Source organism: Papio anubis, chromosome 1 (genome assembly GCF_008728515.1).
Source record: "Papio anubis isolate 15944 chromosome 1, Panubis1.0, whole genome shotgun sequence".
Taxonomy (NCBI): Eukaryota; Metazoa; Chordata; class Mammalia; order Primates; family Cercopithecidae; genus Papio; species Papio anubis.
In genome coordinates, this window is record NC_044976.1 from 175032445 (window position 1) to 175049876 (window position 17432).

General features: G+C 34.6%; 1 protein-coding gene across 1 annotated transcript in view; it reads right to left on the minus strand.

Annotated features, from left to right (window-relative positions):
• The window catches only part of PLA2G4A (phospholipase A2 group IVA), a 148768-nt gene that overhangs the window by 38761 nt on the left and 92575 nt on the right, over positions 1-17432 (minus strand). Inside the window, exons 8-12 of the mRNA XM_009191475.4 lie at positions 17099-17235; positions 10523-10745; positions 9655-9769; positions 2918-3055; positions 2731-2823 (exon numbers count right to left, since the gene is read on the minus strand). Of these exons, the coding sequence (XP_009189739.3) occupies positions 2731-2823; positions 2918-3055; positions 9655-9769; positions 10523-10745; positions 17099-17235 (706 nt within the window). The remainder of the gene's footprint in view (positions 1-2730; positions 2824-2917; positions 3056-9654; positions 9770-10522; positions 10746-17098; positions 17236-17432) is intronic.

Below are 17432 nucleotides of genomic sequence, written 5' to 3' on the forward strand. Positions count from 1 at the left end.
CAGCCTAGCTGTTTTTTTTTTTCAAGTAAAATGTGCATGAATGAGCAAGAGTAGGTAATGGAAGGGTTAATAAATGCTGAAGGCAATGGATTGACACTTACTTTTTAAGTTTTTACTGGCATGATTATACATAAGAAATTTGATTAAATGTTCACAAGCTAATATTATTAGTTTCATTTCATGACTATGATCAACAGTAATTTTGTTACATGGGGGTGTGGGAGATGTTAAGAAATTATCTATCCCAGGTGCTATATACATTAAGTGTGTTTCTAGTCCTACATGTATTTTCTTTTCCTTCCTCAAGCATTTTCTTTCTTTCTATTGCTCTTCTTTTCCTTCCTTCCTTCCTTTCTTTCTCTTTCTTTTCTTTCTTTCCCTCGCTTCTTTCCTTCTTTTTCTTATTTCTTTCTTCTTTCTTTCCTTTCTTTCTTTCTGCCACATATGATAGTTTAAGAAAATAGTTCAGCAAAACACTGTCTTATTTGTAAGGAAGACTTCATGATATGAATAGCTAACTATTCTGAATTTACATATTTTCCATCCTAGCATAATGTACAACTCCATCTCTCAAAAGTGTAACTTTTTCACATTTATTCAAAACTCCTTAGAGAGTAAATAATTTCTTTCAGAGTTACCTGATTGTAGCCCAATTTACCTTAAAGTCTTTCTTCAGAAGGAAGAAAACAAAAAAGCAAAAATCATCTCTGAACACTCCTTTAGGAGGTAGACTTCAGTCAGCCAAAGGATACAGTAGTCACCAGGAGTCCTCAGAGTCCTCTCAGTCACCTCTCTGGTTTCATTTCTGGAAATCCTTACTTAATCTGAGGTAACATGCTTCCTGTCGACTGGCGGATCACACATACACGATATTCCTCCTCAGTCTGACACACAGTCCGAGTCAATAAGCTGCCAGACTGCCGGCCTCTAAGGAAACTTCTCAACAAAGAACCTTCTCAAAACTACCTAGTATAAACCTCCTCCTTTTCCTTGGCTTTTAGCCACTGTCTCACCCACATTCAGATATGTTATTTCAGTCCTATTCTCTTCCTGCCTTAAGAAGAAAAAAACAACAAACCCTAGGTTATCTGGATTATTCAACAGAGGGGCACAGGAAGCAGGCCTCAATATGTGATCTTCTCTTTCTTCTTTTTTTTTTTTTTTATTTTTTAAATCTTCACATAATTTAGAGAGAGAATTTGTTATTTCCATGAAGAGTTGGGAACAGGACATTCATCTGGGATGTAATGTTCATTAAAAGAAATCAAGTAAGATCATTTTATCATTATACACGTTGCCTTGCAGTTACTGTTAAGAGAATGTGCCCCGTGGTAAATGTCACAGCAGGCTCATGAGTGCCACCTACCTTGTCTGCTCATTAACTGGGTGATGATCAGAGGACAGAAAGTAAACAAGCACAAGGTGCCTTATTTCTGTGTTTGTTTTTATTTTTATTTTAAAATCTTTGGCTCCAATGAAATTATAAGATAACTTTTCCATTACTCATTAAGAACTAATCAAAAATACAAATGACACTGTTGAAAATATTATGAACTACAGGAGTTTACCACACTAAATACAAATACTAAATAAATTATCAAATAACTAAAAATCAATTCTTGTAGGAGCAGTGGTAATACTGCTTATAAGCCAACTTACTGTTCCAATTAATGTTACAATTGTATTCTCTTTTGCATGTAAACTTAATGGAATCAACTGATGTTGCCTGGGATAACCAAGGACAGCTTGTTTAAAATTTCTGCAGTAAACTTTTTGTATGCAAGCATTCTTCCAGTAAATTAATTATTTAAAAAGTCATCAGTGTTATTCTGTCACCTTCTCTGTTCTCAGATAGATCTGTGCTACTTCCCAGACAGAGAAGAGATAGTAGGTAGTTGTGCTGATAGCCCATCGGGCACTTCTCCCAGGTCCCTGCTGTTATGGCTCCAAATTCAGATTTAGCATGCCACCATTTATTTATGCTATCAGTCCAAACAGTCAAAACAAAAATTAGTGTTGATTAAAATACTAGTGGCAAGGCTTCTGGAACAAACTAATGTAAATTTTTTGTTTGCTTAAATTAAATTTATTAATTTAAGAAAACATGTTTCTGTGGTATTCTTATAATGAATGAAAACCACTGGTCCCCAATTGAGATTGTCTACTTTCTCAGGTTTTGTAAATATTCATAATTTATTATAGGCTAATAGGTTAGATTTATTGAAAATCATTAGTTTAAGTGTAGTGGGGTGATCTGATTTTTTTTCCTTCTTTTGGGTATAGATTAGTATAAGATGCTAACAGAATTCTGGTGAGTTAATGTTTAAAGGTTAAATAAACTGTGACAAGCATAAGCTTCAGTGTTACATTGCATTTAGCTGTTGGTGAATCTAATCTTTAAAAAGCTACTCTTATTTGGTAAAAAGAGGATTTTCTAATAAAAATAGTATGTTTAGCAGTATAATGCAAAAAAGGAATAGAGATGTGTTCTATTAAAAATGACTCAGGAATCAATGATTTTTATGAGTTTTATAACCTCAGTGTCAAAATAATACTTAAGAAGTACCTTACATAATATTTTTTAGGAAATATTTAGATTGATTCACCAAATTATTAATAAATTTAGAATGATTGAAATATTTACGAAGATTTAATATTTTCTCCATATATGCTAATAAAATTTATCAATGTAGCAAGATTTGTATCAATGTAAGCATATCTTTAGGATACCTAATTCTTCCTCCATTGTGCAGCCTCTACTTTGTGAACCAGAAACGCCCAAAACTCTGTTGAACAATATGGAAAAGGCACTGCCCCAGACACCTAAAATAAAGCAGAAACGGAAAATAACTTAAAATGTACCAGGTTTCAAAATAGTCAAACAAATCAGTGATATATTTTTATTTTGATCACTTACCCATTAAGAAATGCAAGGGGTTTTCTTCATACTTCTTAACAACTGTTCCCATAAAAAATTTGCTTCCAAATAAGTCTGGAGCCATAAAAGTACCATATTTAGCCATGCCAATTTCGTATGGACTAAATTCAACCCAATCTGAAAGCATTTTAAAAACAAGGCAATCCATTAACAGGAAAATGCTACAGCATGGTATGCACAGTTAATGATCACTCTAATAATGTCATGCTTATTCTCACGCACTTATTTAAAATATCGAAATGAAAACATTAGCCAAATGTCCATTATGTATATGACATTGGGTGGAAGTTGGGGGAAAAACGCTTAGAGGTGAATAAGACAAGACGATACAAAAAGATCCCTTCTAATTTGCAGAAATTAGATACATTTTTCTATTTAAAAATTCAGATGTCTTTTTGAAGTCAGTTTTCATTCTATAGAATAGAAAACTGAAAGCTGCTAACTAGATATAAATTTCATGGAGCAGACAGATGAAATTAAACTCTTTTTAACAATTCAAACCGTCTATTAAAATGAAATAAAATGTTTTCTAACATTTACCTTTCCTTCACCTTCACTTTAATTTTGCTTACTAACCATCTATTCTAACTCCACAAGATTGCAATACCAAGTTTTTAGGTTGAATGTCTTAGAAAAACATGGTAATAGTGCCAGAGACGTATACTCTCTAAGAGCGGGGGCTCTGGAGCCGGACTGTCTGGGATCAAATCCCATTCTGCTGCTTATGAACTGTGCTTACTGACTTGGTATTATTCTCTCTCTGTCTTAGGTCCCTAATCTATAAAATGTGAATAAAATCAGTAGATAGTGTGTAGGATTGTTTTGAAGATCCACTGAGTTAAGAAATGTAAGGAGCTTAGAAGAGGACATAGCACATTTTTAATTGCTCAATAAATAGTAGCCACGTTATGTTTCATGTATTCCCATGGGTATAACTATGTCTAATAATCATCTGCATCTTAATGTTTTCAGCAAGAACTCCTGGTTTCTGATTCCCATTTTCTACACTTGCAACTCCTTCATTCTTCTTCTTGTTGGTAAATGGTACTATTATTCATGCCACTACTCACTTTAGGATTACCCTTGATGGTTCTCTTTCCCTTATAGCTTACATGAGAAAAATAAAGTGCTGTAGGCACTATCACCAGGTATGTTTAGAACCTGATCACTTATCCATTTGTCCACCATGACCATACTGATACAAATTGCTGTATTCTCTCCCTCTCCTGGACCTCCACAATAGCCTCCTAAAATGCGTCTACTCTGTTCACCTATTATCTTTTTGATATCCCATAGCCAGAATAAACCTTTAAAAATATAAATCACAGCACACCAGTGTCATCTGAAAGCTTCCCATTACACTGAAAATAAAAACAGGGCTTACAAGGTTCCATCCTGGCCTAGATCGCACTGCCTGTGAGATGTGACCGCATCTCCTAACAACGTTCTATCACAGTTTGTCTTGCGTATCCCACTTCACTTCAGCCTCACAGCACAGGTCTTCTTACTGTTCCTCAAAGAAGTCAAGCTCATTCCTACTTCAGCATCTTACACTTGCTATTTCCTTCTGCAGTTCTAATGCTTGCTCCTACTTAATCTTTATTTTAGGGTCTTTGCTGATGGTCCATTACAAAATCCCAACATCATCCACCCCTGCCCAACTCATAGTTCTCTGTCCCACTTCATTTTTTTTCTAGCTTTTCTCTTTCTGAAATTGTAATATGTCTGTAATATCTTATCCAACAAAACAAAATCCAAACAATTCCAAAATTCGTAAGCTTTTTTGTTACTCATTTGGTGGTAAAATCTGATCTGAATTCATTTAGTGAGAAATCAGTCTTGAATGTCAGTGGGGACTCTTATAATTCATTTATCCCACTTGATGTGGATATTTACATATCCTACTGGAGAAATATCACTGTTTGATTATAAAAACCCACTGGGGTATTAGGTAATACACAATATGAGTACCTTTATATCTCTAAAATCCAAACATTTTGAATTCTAAAACACATGTCACCAAAGGTTTGGAAAAGGAATTGTGGATCTATATTTATCGTTTGTTCAATGGTAGGTCACAACATCCTCCTTTCGTGAAGGAAGAGATGAAATCACAACTTTAATAACATTGTAATTCATTATATGTTAAAGACAAATGGTACATACACTACATCAGAAAGTGGTGTGATTTACAATGATTTACATGGAATTCGTGAGACATGACTAGCAATAAATCAGAGGTTGTTAGGAAAATTCCTGTATTCATACAAGTAATTTCCTATCTCTCAATTTCACAGCCCTATCATGGGAACTGAAGCATAACAACTTCCTGGTTCCTACTTTTCTAGCGATCTCTTCTTGATTAGTGCTGTGGCCTGGGCACACAGTAACTACAGGCATTCTCAAAAGCTAAGAGGAGCCCTGCACCCCTCACTGAAGAACTCACGGTGTTAGTTTTCAACTAATTCTCTCCTGCTGGTGACTCTACGTTTTGACTCCAACCTCTCTCTTGCACCTCCATGTACTTCCAACTTCCTTTGGGGCCCTTACACTCAGATATTCTGTCATCTCCTCCCTCCTCCCACTACCCTTACCTAGATAAGAACTCATCACCCTTCTTCCCAGGCCAGCTTACCTATTTCAGTAAACCATGCTATCACTCTATCAAATCCATCATTGCTTCACACCGATGACTTTTAGGCCTCTCATATCCATCTATTCTTTTCTTATCAGTATGTCCCTAGTTCCAGGGCCTTATCACAGAAGCACAATGATATCTCTGCTTCCAGTTTCATTCCTTTCCATTTCGTTTTCATTGGTCACCAAAGTACCTTTTTCAAAAACACTACATAAATAATTTTATTGCCCTGCACAAAAGCGTTAACTATTTCCCATTATCATAAAAATCAAATAAAAATATTTCTGTCTGGAATTAAAATCATTCCATAACTCGGGACTAATGGTGCCTCCAAATACAACACCTTTTCTTCACCAATGTGTGCATAAGTCCTAGACTAGTTTTTTTTTTTTTCTTAAGTGATTCCCAAAACATAACTCTGACTTCTCTTCTGAACATTTTCTCATATTGTTTCCACACAAAGATGTCTTTTTACCTGTACTTGATAGATCCTTCTACATTCAACTTAAATCCAAGTTTCATCACTTTCATAAAGCCTTTCTTACGACTATACTAAATCTCTAAGATATCTCACCTTTATGTCAAGTCTACACACATATGTCAGGTCTAGGTATATTATAGGAATTTTTCCATGCTTTATTTTTGTCTCTTTCAATAGGATTATAACTTTCTTGAGGAAAAGTACTATATTTGTACTCCTATAGTGCCGGGCAAAACATTTAGCATGATGTTTCATAACATGCTAAGTTCATAACCATAAGTTGTAATCCATAAATGCAGTTTATTCACCAATGGAAATTTTTAAATGAATGTTTTAAGTCCTTTCTGCAATGTGATGCAGTAGAGGATTCAAGAATTTCTAACAGTTTAAACACCAATGTTTATTTGTTGAAAATTTCCAAGAAATTTCTAAATGAAAGGTGTTTAAAATTATTCCAAGATGGAAGGAAAATATTACCCAGTATTGTTGAAGTAAAATTGTTAATAAAACTTCTGTAAGCTAATTTGATTATTTGACTCTTAAAAATATAATTCAGAGACTACCTCAACTTTTTCTTCTACATAGCCACTTTCAATCTAAGCATATATTAGAAGAATAAATTACAGACATGTCTCTATTCTTTTTTCCTCAATAACTCAAGTAAAGCTACTTGAACCCTCAAGACATGAACTTTAAGATGTCTTATCTGGGTACAAGATTCACATAATTAATGTTTAATGATTTTATCTAAATCTGTTGGAAGACACAGCTCAAACCTCCTTATCACAGAAGCTTAACAATGAAGGTTAATGGTGCACCACTCATCTCAGTAGCAGTGTTGCAGTTAGGCAGATGTCAAACTCAGACACATCCAGATCCAAAGACTATTAACTGGATGTAAAACAGCTTTTTTTCAGTCTAAAAGAACCCAAAATATCCACTCACCCAAATATTATTTATTTTTTAATTATTTTAGTTAGGTTTTCTTTGAAAATAGCTATTGACTAAAACTTCAAAATAAAATATAACCACTGTGAAAAGTCCAGAACAATCATGACAATAAAAATAAAACTATTATATTATATGTCTCTTTATAGTTTTCAGTCTCATCTACTGCATATTTCATATTATTGCCTTAATAGCTCTGGAAGATAAATCTTAGGGTTAATATGTTTTTTAAATAAGCAGGAAAATAAGAATCAGAGATTACATGACTAGCCTGAGCTATTCAGCTTGGAAGTATTGTAAGACAAGCCTTCTAAATTAGAATGTAGTGCTCTTTTCACCATATCATAATTCTTCCTGGGTGAAGGATGATTTATTTGGCCATGCAAAAATCTGACTAGCATGCAAGTGTTATATACCAACCAATTCCAAAAATTTCAAAACTCCCCAAGATAATAGCTATGGGGAGAAAGCTATTTCATTATGGTGCTTACTTTTCATACATAATAAAGTCTTAACTCTCTACTATGAACTCCATTATAGCCCAAGATGAGTGGTTCCCTGTTGCTGTTGATCATACCAGATTTATCCTTGACCCCCTACTACACGCCCCCCTCCACAATCCAATAATTAAATGTGCCTTTCATATTCAAATCCTTTTTTTTATTATTATACTTTAAGTTCTAGGGTACATGTGCACAACGTGCACGTTTTTTACATGTGTATACTATTCATCTTTAAGATCTAGACCTCTGACTTTTCTTACACTGCTTTCATAGAACATTCAAAATTGTTAAAATGTACTGGAAACTTGTTATTAGGGCCTGCCATTGTTTTGTGTACTTTGTCTCATTTTTTGGCAAAACATTGTGAGAAGTCTCATCTTCATTCAACAGATGAGAAAACTGGGTCTAACAGAGGTTAGATAACTTGGTCAAAATGACAGTGTATAGTAACAGCTCTATACTCTCTTGTGCCTTAACTTCTTTAATACTTACTGCAAATTTTCCAAACATTTGCAAGGGTAGGGACAATATATTGTGGTGAAGAAAAAGGAGCTCTTCCTTAGCGCCTGGCAGACTATAATCCATATAGTCGGTACTCACTATGTATACATCAGAAGTTAGTATGGTGAAATAAAAAGAATAAAGGATTTTTGAAACCAGTTCTCAGAACTGCTCATTACTTTGTAAGCAGCAATGTGCAAATTATTTAATCTTTATGAGGTTTTGTTTTTCCTTCTGTTAAAGAGAGCTAAAAATACCTACTCCCTGGTTGTAGGAAGTATGGAATAAAATAGCAAATGCGATAAGTGCCTTCTGAACCATAAGCACGACAAACATTTTAGCCAATATTTTAATAAACATTTGAATGAATGGATCCCATGTGTGCTAATTTTTGTAAACTATTCAAAATTTTTGTCTGAGAGGCAGTTGAGAGAAAATTGAAAATTACAAAAGGATTCTGGATCTATATCTGCTAATTACACACCATGCATGATGGTTTTTTAAGCTCATGGTGTGTCCGAAGTCACTCAGATAGCTTTCCTAAAAGTAGGATGAAGCCCACCAGCCACAGTCAGAAATGCCATTGTGCTGCAGACTAACACTGACACAGCCCTCCCAAAAGTATGCTATTGCGCCCCCCCCCCTTTTTTTTTTTTTTTTTTGAGACGGAGTCTCGCTCTGTGGCCCAGGCTGGAGTGCAGTGGCACGATCTTGGCTCACTGTAAGCTCTGCCTCCCGAGTTCATGCCATTCTCCTGCCTCAGCCTCCTGAATAGTGTTGTGCACTTTTACAGTATCCAAGACGCAAAGCTTGAGAGGAAACAAGTGTTCACTCCTGAGATTTTAACAAAATGGGGCATTTGTTCATCAACCACGACAAATACACACAAGAACGTTTTAGGTGCTGAATTATAAAAATTACAACAGCACTTTGAATGGCAAACATACAGTTGGCTCTATATGCCCATGAGTTCAGCAAATTCTATCAACTGCAGATCAAAAATATTTCAAAAAATAATTCCAGAAAATGTAACGTTGTTGACATGTACTACGTTTGATCTGTACTAAACATGTACAGACTTTTGTTCCTTGTAATTATTCCCTAAACAATATAACAACTATTTAGCTAGCATTTACACTGTATTAGGTATTGTAAATAACCTAGAGATGATTTAAAGTATGCAGAAGAATGTGTGTAGGTTACTTGCAAATACTGTGCCATTTTGCATATGGGGGTCCTGGAACCAATCCCCCATGAGTACCAAGGGACAACTGTGGATCATATTACCCAATTAATGAAAAGATAACCAACAAGTAAGATAATTTGCACTACCTAAAAGCACCAGGCATATTATTTTGTCAAAAGTTACTGAGGAATGGGTAATTAAAATTGAGTTATTGATTGTATCCATGATTTTTATTTTATTACAGTAAATGAAAATACATTAGTTACTAGTTTCATGGAATATTCTCTACAACCAGAAAATCATCTCACTTAATATCTTCTTATATTTTCACAGTCTTATGTTACAGAAAATACATTAAAATAAACAACTGAAATTGCTTATGACCTTCCTCTAAAGAAAACCACGGGAAACTGCAATTCGGAGGTTCCAGGAAGTGCTCTGAGAAAGGAAACAGCATACCTGCAAACATTAGCTCTGAAACGTCAGGTTTGACATGAAGACAGGTGAAAAGAGGTAAAGGGCATTGTGCAGTATTGACTTTTTCCTTCAAACTACTCAGGGTAGTATTCATTCTCTGTTCACAGAAGAAAGAAAAAGATGACTTTAAATTTATAAATGGATAAAGGAAGAATGCTATTCAAAATAGTACTTCCAATCAAAATCTTATCATAATTTTGTAATAAAAATAACTCTTATTACTTCTAGAAATGACTAGGTCCTGAATGAACAACAAAAAATAAGCTCGATGGAAGTAACTATCTTCATTTAAAAAATCATCATAACTCTAGAGGCTGCATCTGCATCTGAACTGGAGAATGAATTAGCAACTGTGGAGCCTGGAAGACACGTAGCCCCTGGACCCCCTGTCACAGGCTCTCCTCTGCTTCATCTTCAAGGAAATATCAATTTACTCATGTATCAAGCGAGTCTGTTCTATGATCCCTTCCTTTCTTGACTCTGTTCAGGCAAACTTCATTCTTCCTCATCTAAAAATGTTACCATTCTGGGAGGGAACGGGCAGTTAAGGGTTAAAATGTGAATTTTCCTTTTTTTTTTTTTTTTTCCCCCAGAGAAAAGTAATACAAAAGCATTTCCTCACACATTCAAAACCTTTACATGGTTGGAATGAATTAGTAAGCACTAGTTGAAAGGTAGAAGAATTATAATCTCTGGTGGGGAGAATGGGCTTAGTACACATAGTTGGACGAATAAGTAGAGTCCAGTGACTTTTATAAAATGTATTACGTTTTCTTTTATTTAAAATATAATATTATAATATGTCCTGTCTACTTGTTATAAAAGTAATGTAGATTGAACTGTAACTTACATTATGAATTAGTGTTTCTCCTATTAACATCCCAAAGATATCAGTAAAGGTGACAGGTTGTCCAGAGCTTTTCTTCTTCCATAATGACTCAACATATCTTTTAACTTTCTGCGGTGTGAGAAGTAAAAGGGGGTTGTGGCTAACATTTTTCATTAGTTCTTCATTAATCTCCTCTGGCCCTTTCTCTGGAAAATCAGGGTGAGAATACAAGGTTGACATGTACCTATACAGAAAACAAAACACAATCAGTAAAGACAAAGGGCATGACACAGCAGTCTCCAAAGAAAGTAGGCACACTCTGTAAATAAAGCATGGTGGATATATTTGGTTAACTTCATTATCTGATTGCAGATATTAAAACATTTAAGAAAAGAATGTGTTAATCAGAAAGGAGTTGGTCTACCATGAAGGCAAAGTAAAAAAGGGGTGTCAGAGGAAACACTGAACTTTCATCCACAGTCTAAGAGAGAGGGTGCCCTACTAGGCCTACTGTCCATTATCTAGTGTGTCAGGAATGGGTTATCTCTATCAGACTATTAGAGACTGATGACAGAGCACATCTGAGTCCTGTAAATGAACTGACTTGTCTGGCTACAAGACTAGTCAAGGAATCTGATCATCTAAATTTCTATGATGATTATCTACAGGTAGAAAATGTGTTGTCCCAACTATTGTAAATTCTTAATTCCCTTAACAAATTTTTTTTTCCTTAATTATCCATTGGCCAACTAGACAAAAATCTCAAACCCTGTCAGCTGTAGGTCTCTAAATTTCTGAACATATGAATCTGAAGGCAAAATCCTAAAGAGAAATAAGGTCTTTAAAGTAAATGCTTTCTTATGAAGCCTCTTGGCTGCCAGCCATTGGGTAAAACTGGAAATCACCATGAACATTGATATTTGATATCTAGATAATAAATATTCAGTTGGGGTGCTCCTGCCTGTGAACCAATACCTCTAGTATGGTGGATCTCATGCTGACTATTAATTACTCATTTTCTTATCTGTTTCCCTCAATAAATTGTGTCTTCCTCCTTCATGAAATAAATTTTGTTTATTCATCTTTTTTAGCCTCAGTGACTAGTTAATGTCTGGCATATTACAAGCACAGCTTAGGAAACTCACATAACAAAATAAAAATAGAATATGTAAACACTTCATCACTTCATCCAACCAAGGAGAAAATAGCACATGTTTTAATCTCTTATTTCCTTGGGATTCAAATCAAAATGTCTACTATAATGGTTATCGTACCTTCGAGGGGAGAAAACTAATTCTTGTTAGGCCCCAACTATATTCTGGACACTGTGTTGGTTAATTGTTCATAAGCTGTTGTCTTGAAGACTCACAATGGCTTTCAAATATTCTATTTTAATTATCAGGAAAGAGAGCATTGGGAAATTTAAATAACATGCTCATACTCCCCAGTTTATAACAGCAGAACTGGAATTCACAATTTGTCCTCTCCCTGATAGGCTTTTTTTTTTTTTTAGTCTATTATACAAGACTTCAGTTTTTAGAGACCAAACTATTCCCATTTCACAATAAATTATAATTCCTTATTAGGTTTGAGTTCCTTGGAAACAAACTGAGAATAATTATCAGTTAATAAATGGAGAGTAACAGACCCACAATGGAATACATGTGCAGAAAAAAAAAAAAACTTAAAAAAATTTTTATACAACAAATTGAATTTGAAACAGTTTCCTCAACATGTGGTAATGATAAATCAAATGGACTTGCTCAACTCAACTTAGTATAATCACCAAATATCTATAAAAATGCAGCTTTGAATACTTGAAAGACACACAGTTCATTTATTCCTATAGTTATTCCAAAGTCTACCATGTGATTTATCCAAATCAACAAAGATATGATATTCTGGACCTTCTCATACTTTTAATAAATGCACAATATGCTCTCTGAAGGTTGAAGTAATCTGGCGTATTCTCGCTCTCTCTTTCTCTCTTCCTCTCTCATGAAGCAGTTGGCTTGGAAATACAAACCCTGGTGAGAAACTGAAAAACCTAGAATACTTCAACAATTGGCATTGGGTTAATGGTCTCTGCTTGTTCAGTATTTATGACACATATTCTTTAGAATTCACAAGGTGAGTTGGATAATCTTTTCACGGTGTCCCTGCAGTTACATCTGAGTGAAACTATCTCAAAAAGTAAAAAACTAAAACATACAAGTATCACCCCAATTTCTAAGTCTATAGTTAAGCCTTAATTTTCATCTCTTTACCAATAATGTTTCCCAATTATACCAGTCAAGTTTCAAAAAGACAGTAGCTTAGACATAGCAGGACCTCTATAAATTAGTTAAGTAATGAATGAAAGGGTCTTAGGTTTATTTACATAAAAATCTGGAAACATTTGCCTCGAGTTTTTCAACATGTTTATATGATAGGACACCTCATTCTTTTTATCTAAATGCATTTTAGATTGTGTGACACTTAAAACCTAAATCATGTCAGAGAGGAAGCGATGCTCAGTTCAATCCCTGTCTCCAAATCAAATGGTCAATGTTTTAAAATATCAATAGCTAACCACCGGACTTGCTGAATCCGAACCTTCACGGGTAAACATTTAGGGTGAAACATTTAGAATTTTTGTGCTTAAAAAGTGCAGAAGTGATTCTCATCTGCAACTAAGATTTGGAATGACTTGAGAGACTCTCAACATCTGTTAAGCAAATATCTTAAAACCCTTTAAAAACCCCTAAATTAATTTTCCCATAAAATGCAGTTACCTAACACATTTCTTCGTTTAGTGATTAAGCAACTGTGACCTAAGGAAAGTCAGGCACTGTGCTAGGTAAGAGAGATTCATTAGGGAACAAGACAAGCTGAGTCCTTAAACAACAAATTTTCTCTAACACATATCTTGACCTTTGATCCTGTTACACCTTATATGACAATTTTTGTTATTGTTTCTTTTTTCATTGTTTCAAGAATTTTTCATACTGTTAAACTGAAAGTTCTCACTCTCAAAAACTATTTTAGTTGGTTCAATGAATTGGACCATGTTGTCTACAGATGCAGAGCTGCTCTCACTTCTTTTTAGATGATAATACTGTACAAATTTGGCAGTCAACATCCAATAGCCCCTTACCATGCTATAAAAGAACAGCTGAGGAAGAAAGCTGTACTAATCCTGAGTAAAAGAAAACAGGATTACTGTCCTGGTTTTTTAGTTCACTTATTTCAGGTCTCCAGGTTGGCTAATATTTACATTTAATGAATCACAACTATCATCCAAAATTAATTTCAGAAGTAATTACCATAAAGGTAGTAGCAGGTATAAGGGAAGCTTTGTCCTACCTAAAATTCTCTTTTGTGATCACAGGAAACTTTCTGGGAGGTCCAGGGCTTCTCCAGATATTTCCGTATTACCTCACTTATACCAAATAATGGCCGTGTATCAGCAGAATATAAAAGGTTACACAACATAGAAGTGTAATGTGTTTTTCCAAGTCTTTCTGAATTCCTTCCTTTAAACTTTTTACCTTCTCACCTGTACTTTTTAAGAGAGAACTGTGAGCATGAATCATTCTCACCACTTTTTCTTCTGGTAAGAGAGCATCTCTTCTTTCACTGGTTAACACCTTCACCTGTGTTTTCCATCTTGTGTCCTGTCTCTGCCGGAGTCTTTTTCTATCTATGATCCTTCTATTTCTTTATCTTCCATCTATCCCTCTACATTATTTCCTACACCTCAGACATCTACAAAAATGCTCAACTCTCTTAAATTCTGAAAAAAAAAAATAAAAACCCTTCCCTGGGCCCTATGTTCCCTTCAAACAATGACTGAGCTCCTTTCTTCCCTTTCCAAACAAAGTACTTGAAATAATAGATGGCTTTTATGAGGTTCACATGCCTATTTTTTGTGCTTTCATGTTTTATTCACTTATTTTTTACAATCTCATGCTCAAAAGTATCTTTTTTTTTTTTTTTTTTTTTTTTGAGATGGAATTTCTCTCTTGTTGCCCACGCTGGTGCAATCTTGGTTCACTGCAACCTCCGCTTCCCAGGTTCAAGTGATTCTCCTGCCTCAGCCTCCCAAGTAGCTGAGATTACAGGCATGCACCACCATGCCCAGCTAAATTTTTTGTATTTTTGGTAGAGACGGGGTTTCTCCATATTGGTCAGGCTGGTCTGGAACTCCCGACCTCAGATGATCCACCCGCTTTGGCCTCCCAAAGTGCTGGAATTACAGGCATGAGCCACCACACCCGGCCCCCAAAAGTATCTTTTAATTATTTTTACTAGTGGTTCCTGCTAAAACAACTAACCAAACCCAATCCTTTGCTAAGCTTTTACAGATTTTCAACATTATTAAAACATCCATTCCTTCTTGAAGCATCCTTCCCTCTAGATCCCATCTTTTACTTGATTCTCCTCTATGACAGGTTATTTGCAGTCTCTATTAGGGTTTTATTTTCTTTTTATCTATGAAGTTTTGGAGTGTTACAGGGTTCCATGAATTAAATTCTTGGTGATAATAGATAAAATGGTAGAAGTTGGTGGAATTACCTAGGGAGAACATATTGATATAATAGACCAAAAGAGAAGCCCTGAGGGAAAGCCCACATTAAGGAAAGAAACTGTGGAAGTGGTAGGGACAATATATGGAGGAGGGACCAATCAGAGAGGATGAAATAAAACCAAAAAGGCATGATAGGAACAATTAGAAAAAAGGACAAATCAATGTGTGAAATGTCTCAATATCCAATCCCTCCCTCACCAACCCCACATACCCTGAGAAGTCAAGGAAAATAAGAACTTTGCAAATTAAGTGGTCTATGAGTGAAAATTTATTACAAGGAATGAGCAACCTTTTAAGGAAATGAAATAAAAAGGGAAACGCTGATCTTTAAGGAAATAAGACTGTGAAAGATAGAGTAGAAGTATACATATGTGTGTGTGTATGTGTGTGCACATTTAAAGTCCTTTTAATTACTATATATATATGTGTGTGTGTGTATATATATATATATATAAAAATGTGTGTGCACCCTTAAAATCCTTTTAATTACATTTTACAGGACTTGTTTACTGACAGGAGAATGTAAGAAGATATTGCACCAAATCTATAACCAAAGCAATGACTATAGCTCTAATCAAGCTCACACATACACAATTATATCCCCAAATCAGCACTCAAGGTCTAATCTTGCTTTATTAGATGAGTTTAAGAAAGTAAACTTCTTACAGTTGTCAGTGATGGACAACAGGGATCTAATAAATAGTGAGTACAAAGAAAGAACACCACTCAAAGAATAATAACAAAATGATTGAGTAGGCGAACTAATGTAAGGGTCCAAGATTTTCTAACACATTACTCATTGAACAGGCAGATGCCTGCTCTTTCCTTCAAGGGAAAGAATAATGATGGGCTACACCCTTCCTTCAGAAGAAATAAATCATTTTGAGGGTACATATAGAGAAGACGGCAACGATGGCTCTACGTTTTTGTTTCATGACTAAATAATCTGATTCAAAACATTTAAGAAACTGTAGATGATTTAAATGTGAAACTCTCTGTAAAATATATAGATGTCCCAGAAAAGAGTGTGGTTTAGTAGAAAGCACTCAGAATAACAGATCAAAAGCCTGAGTCTATATGCTAGCTCTACTAGTGATGTTGGACAAATAATTTGGTTTCTAAGTCAAATTTTCTTTAGCATAAAAATGAATAAACTCATACCCTTCTCACAAGATAAAATGACACAGAAACTTTAAAATGCTAGACATATATAATACGATATTCTGATAGATGAGTTTCGCCATAGCTGAATGACTAGAAACGCCTTTTAAGTCCAAGACAGATCTTTAGTAATAAGGTGATACTCTTATTTGAGACATGTGAGCAAGGACTTTTCATTTGATTTTCAATGTGCTTATGTGAGGTAAGCAAACCAAAAAGTATGTAGTATCTTCTTTGAAAATGTTTTATAAATATATTTGTGAAAACCTACAGGGTACAGGTATTATACATATGGATGTTTTAAGTCTCCACCTAAATTTGGCTGAGTTTAAATACATTTAAAGGACTAATTTCATATTTAGATGAAAATCAATGAAATACATTATATGTCTATATTCAAAAAATTGTTTTCTTTGTTCTGTATACTATGGTATCTTGCATCTTATTCTATTTGCCCTAAAGAAGAAAATGAATATGTAGTGAATCATGTAGACTTAGACGTGTTCACTGAAGGACTACAAATCAGCAAATTATAAGAAGATTAAATTAATTATGGGTGGAGTATGTTGTTCCACTTCTATTTTTATCTAGAATTATTTTCAATTAGTCTTTTTTATTTTATGTTTTAACTACATTTTAAGTTACAGAGTGCTTAAAAGAAGCAAATTTGCAACAAAAAGTTATTATTAAATATGGATTTGTCTTTTTAAAAATCGTTTAAAGAAGATTGTGGTATCAAACTGGAAAGTTTTGTAATTTAAAGTTAATGATCAACTTTCTAAATCCCCTTTTCTGTTCTAGTGTTTGAGTTAGATACATCCTAAATATTTAAAGTTATAAAACTAAAATTAAAAATGCATACTAACCAGGTGGAGCCAGAAAGACCAGCAATGTAGGTAGCACAATCCAGAATTCCTGATTCGTATAATGCCTTCATCACACCAGAGAATCCCACCATGGCTCGGAAACCCCCACCTGAACCCAATATGGCTACCACAGGCACCTGAAATGATGCAACAGAGAGATTTGTACACAAAGTAAAAATCATAAAATACAGTTCCCTTTAGTCTCAATCTTTATGTTATACATCCCATATTTTGTCCCAAAGAAGTGTAAGTTAACTTCATACTTTAGTAATGCCTAATTTTTTAAAGGAAGAAAATAAGGCCTGGTGCAATGGCTCACACCTGTAATCCCAGC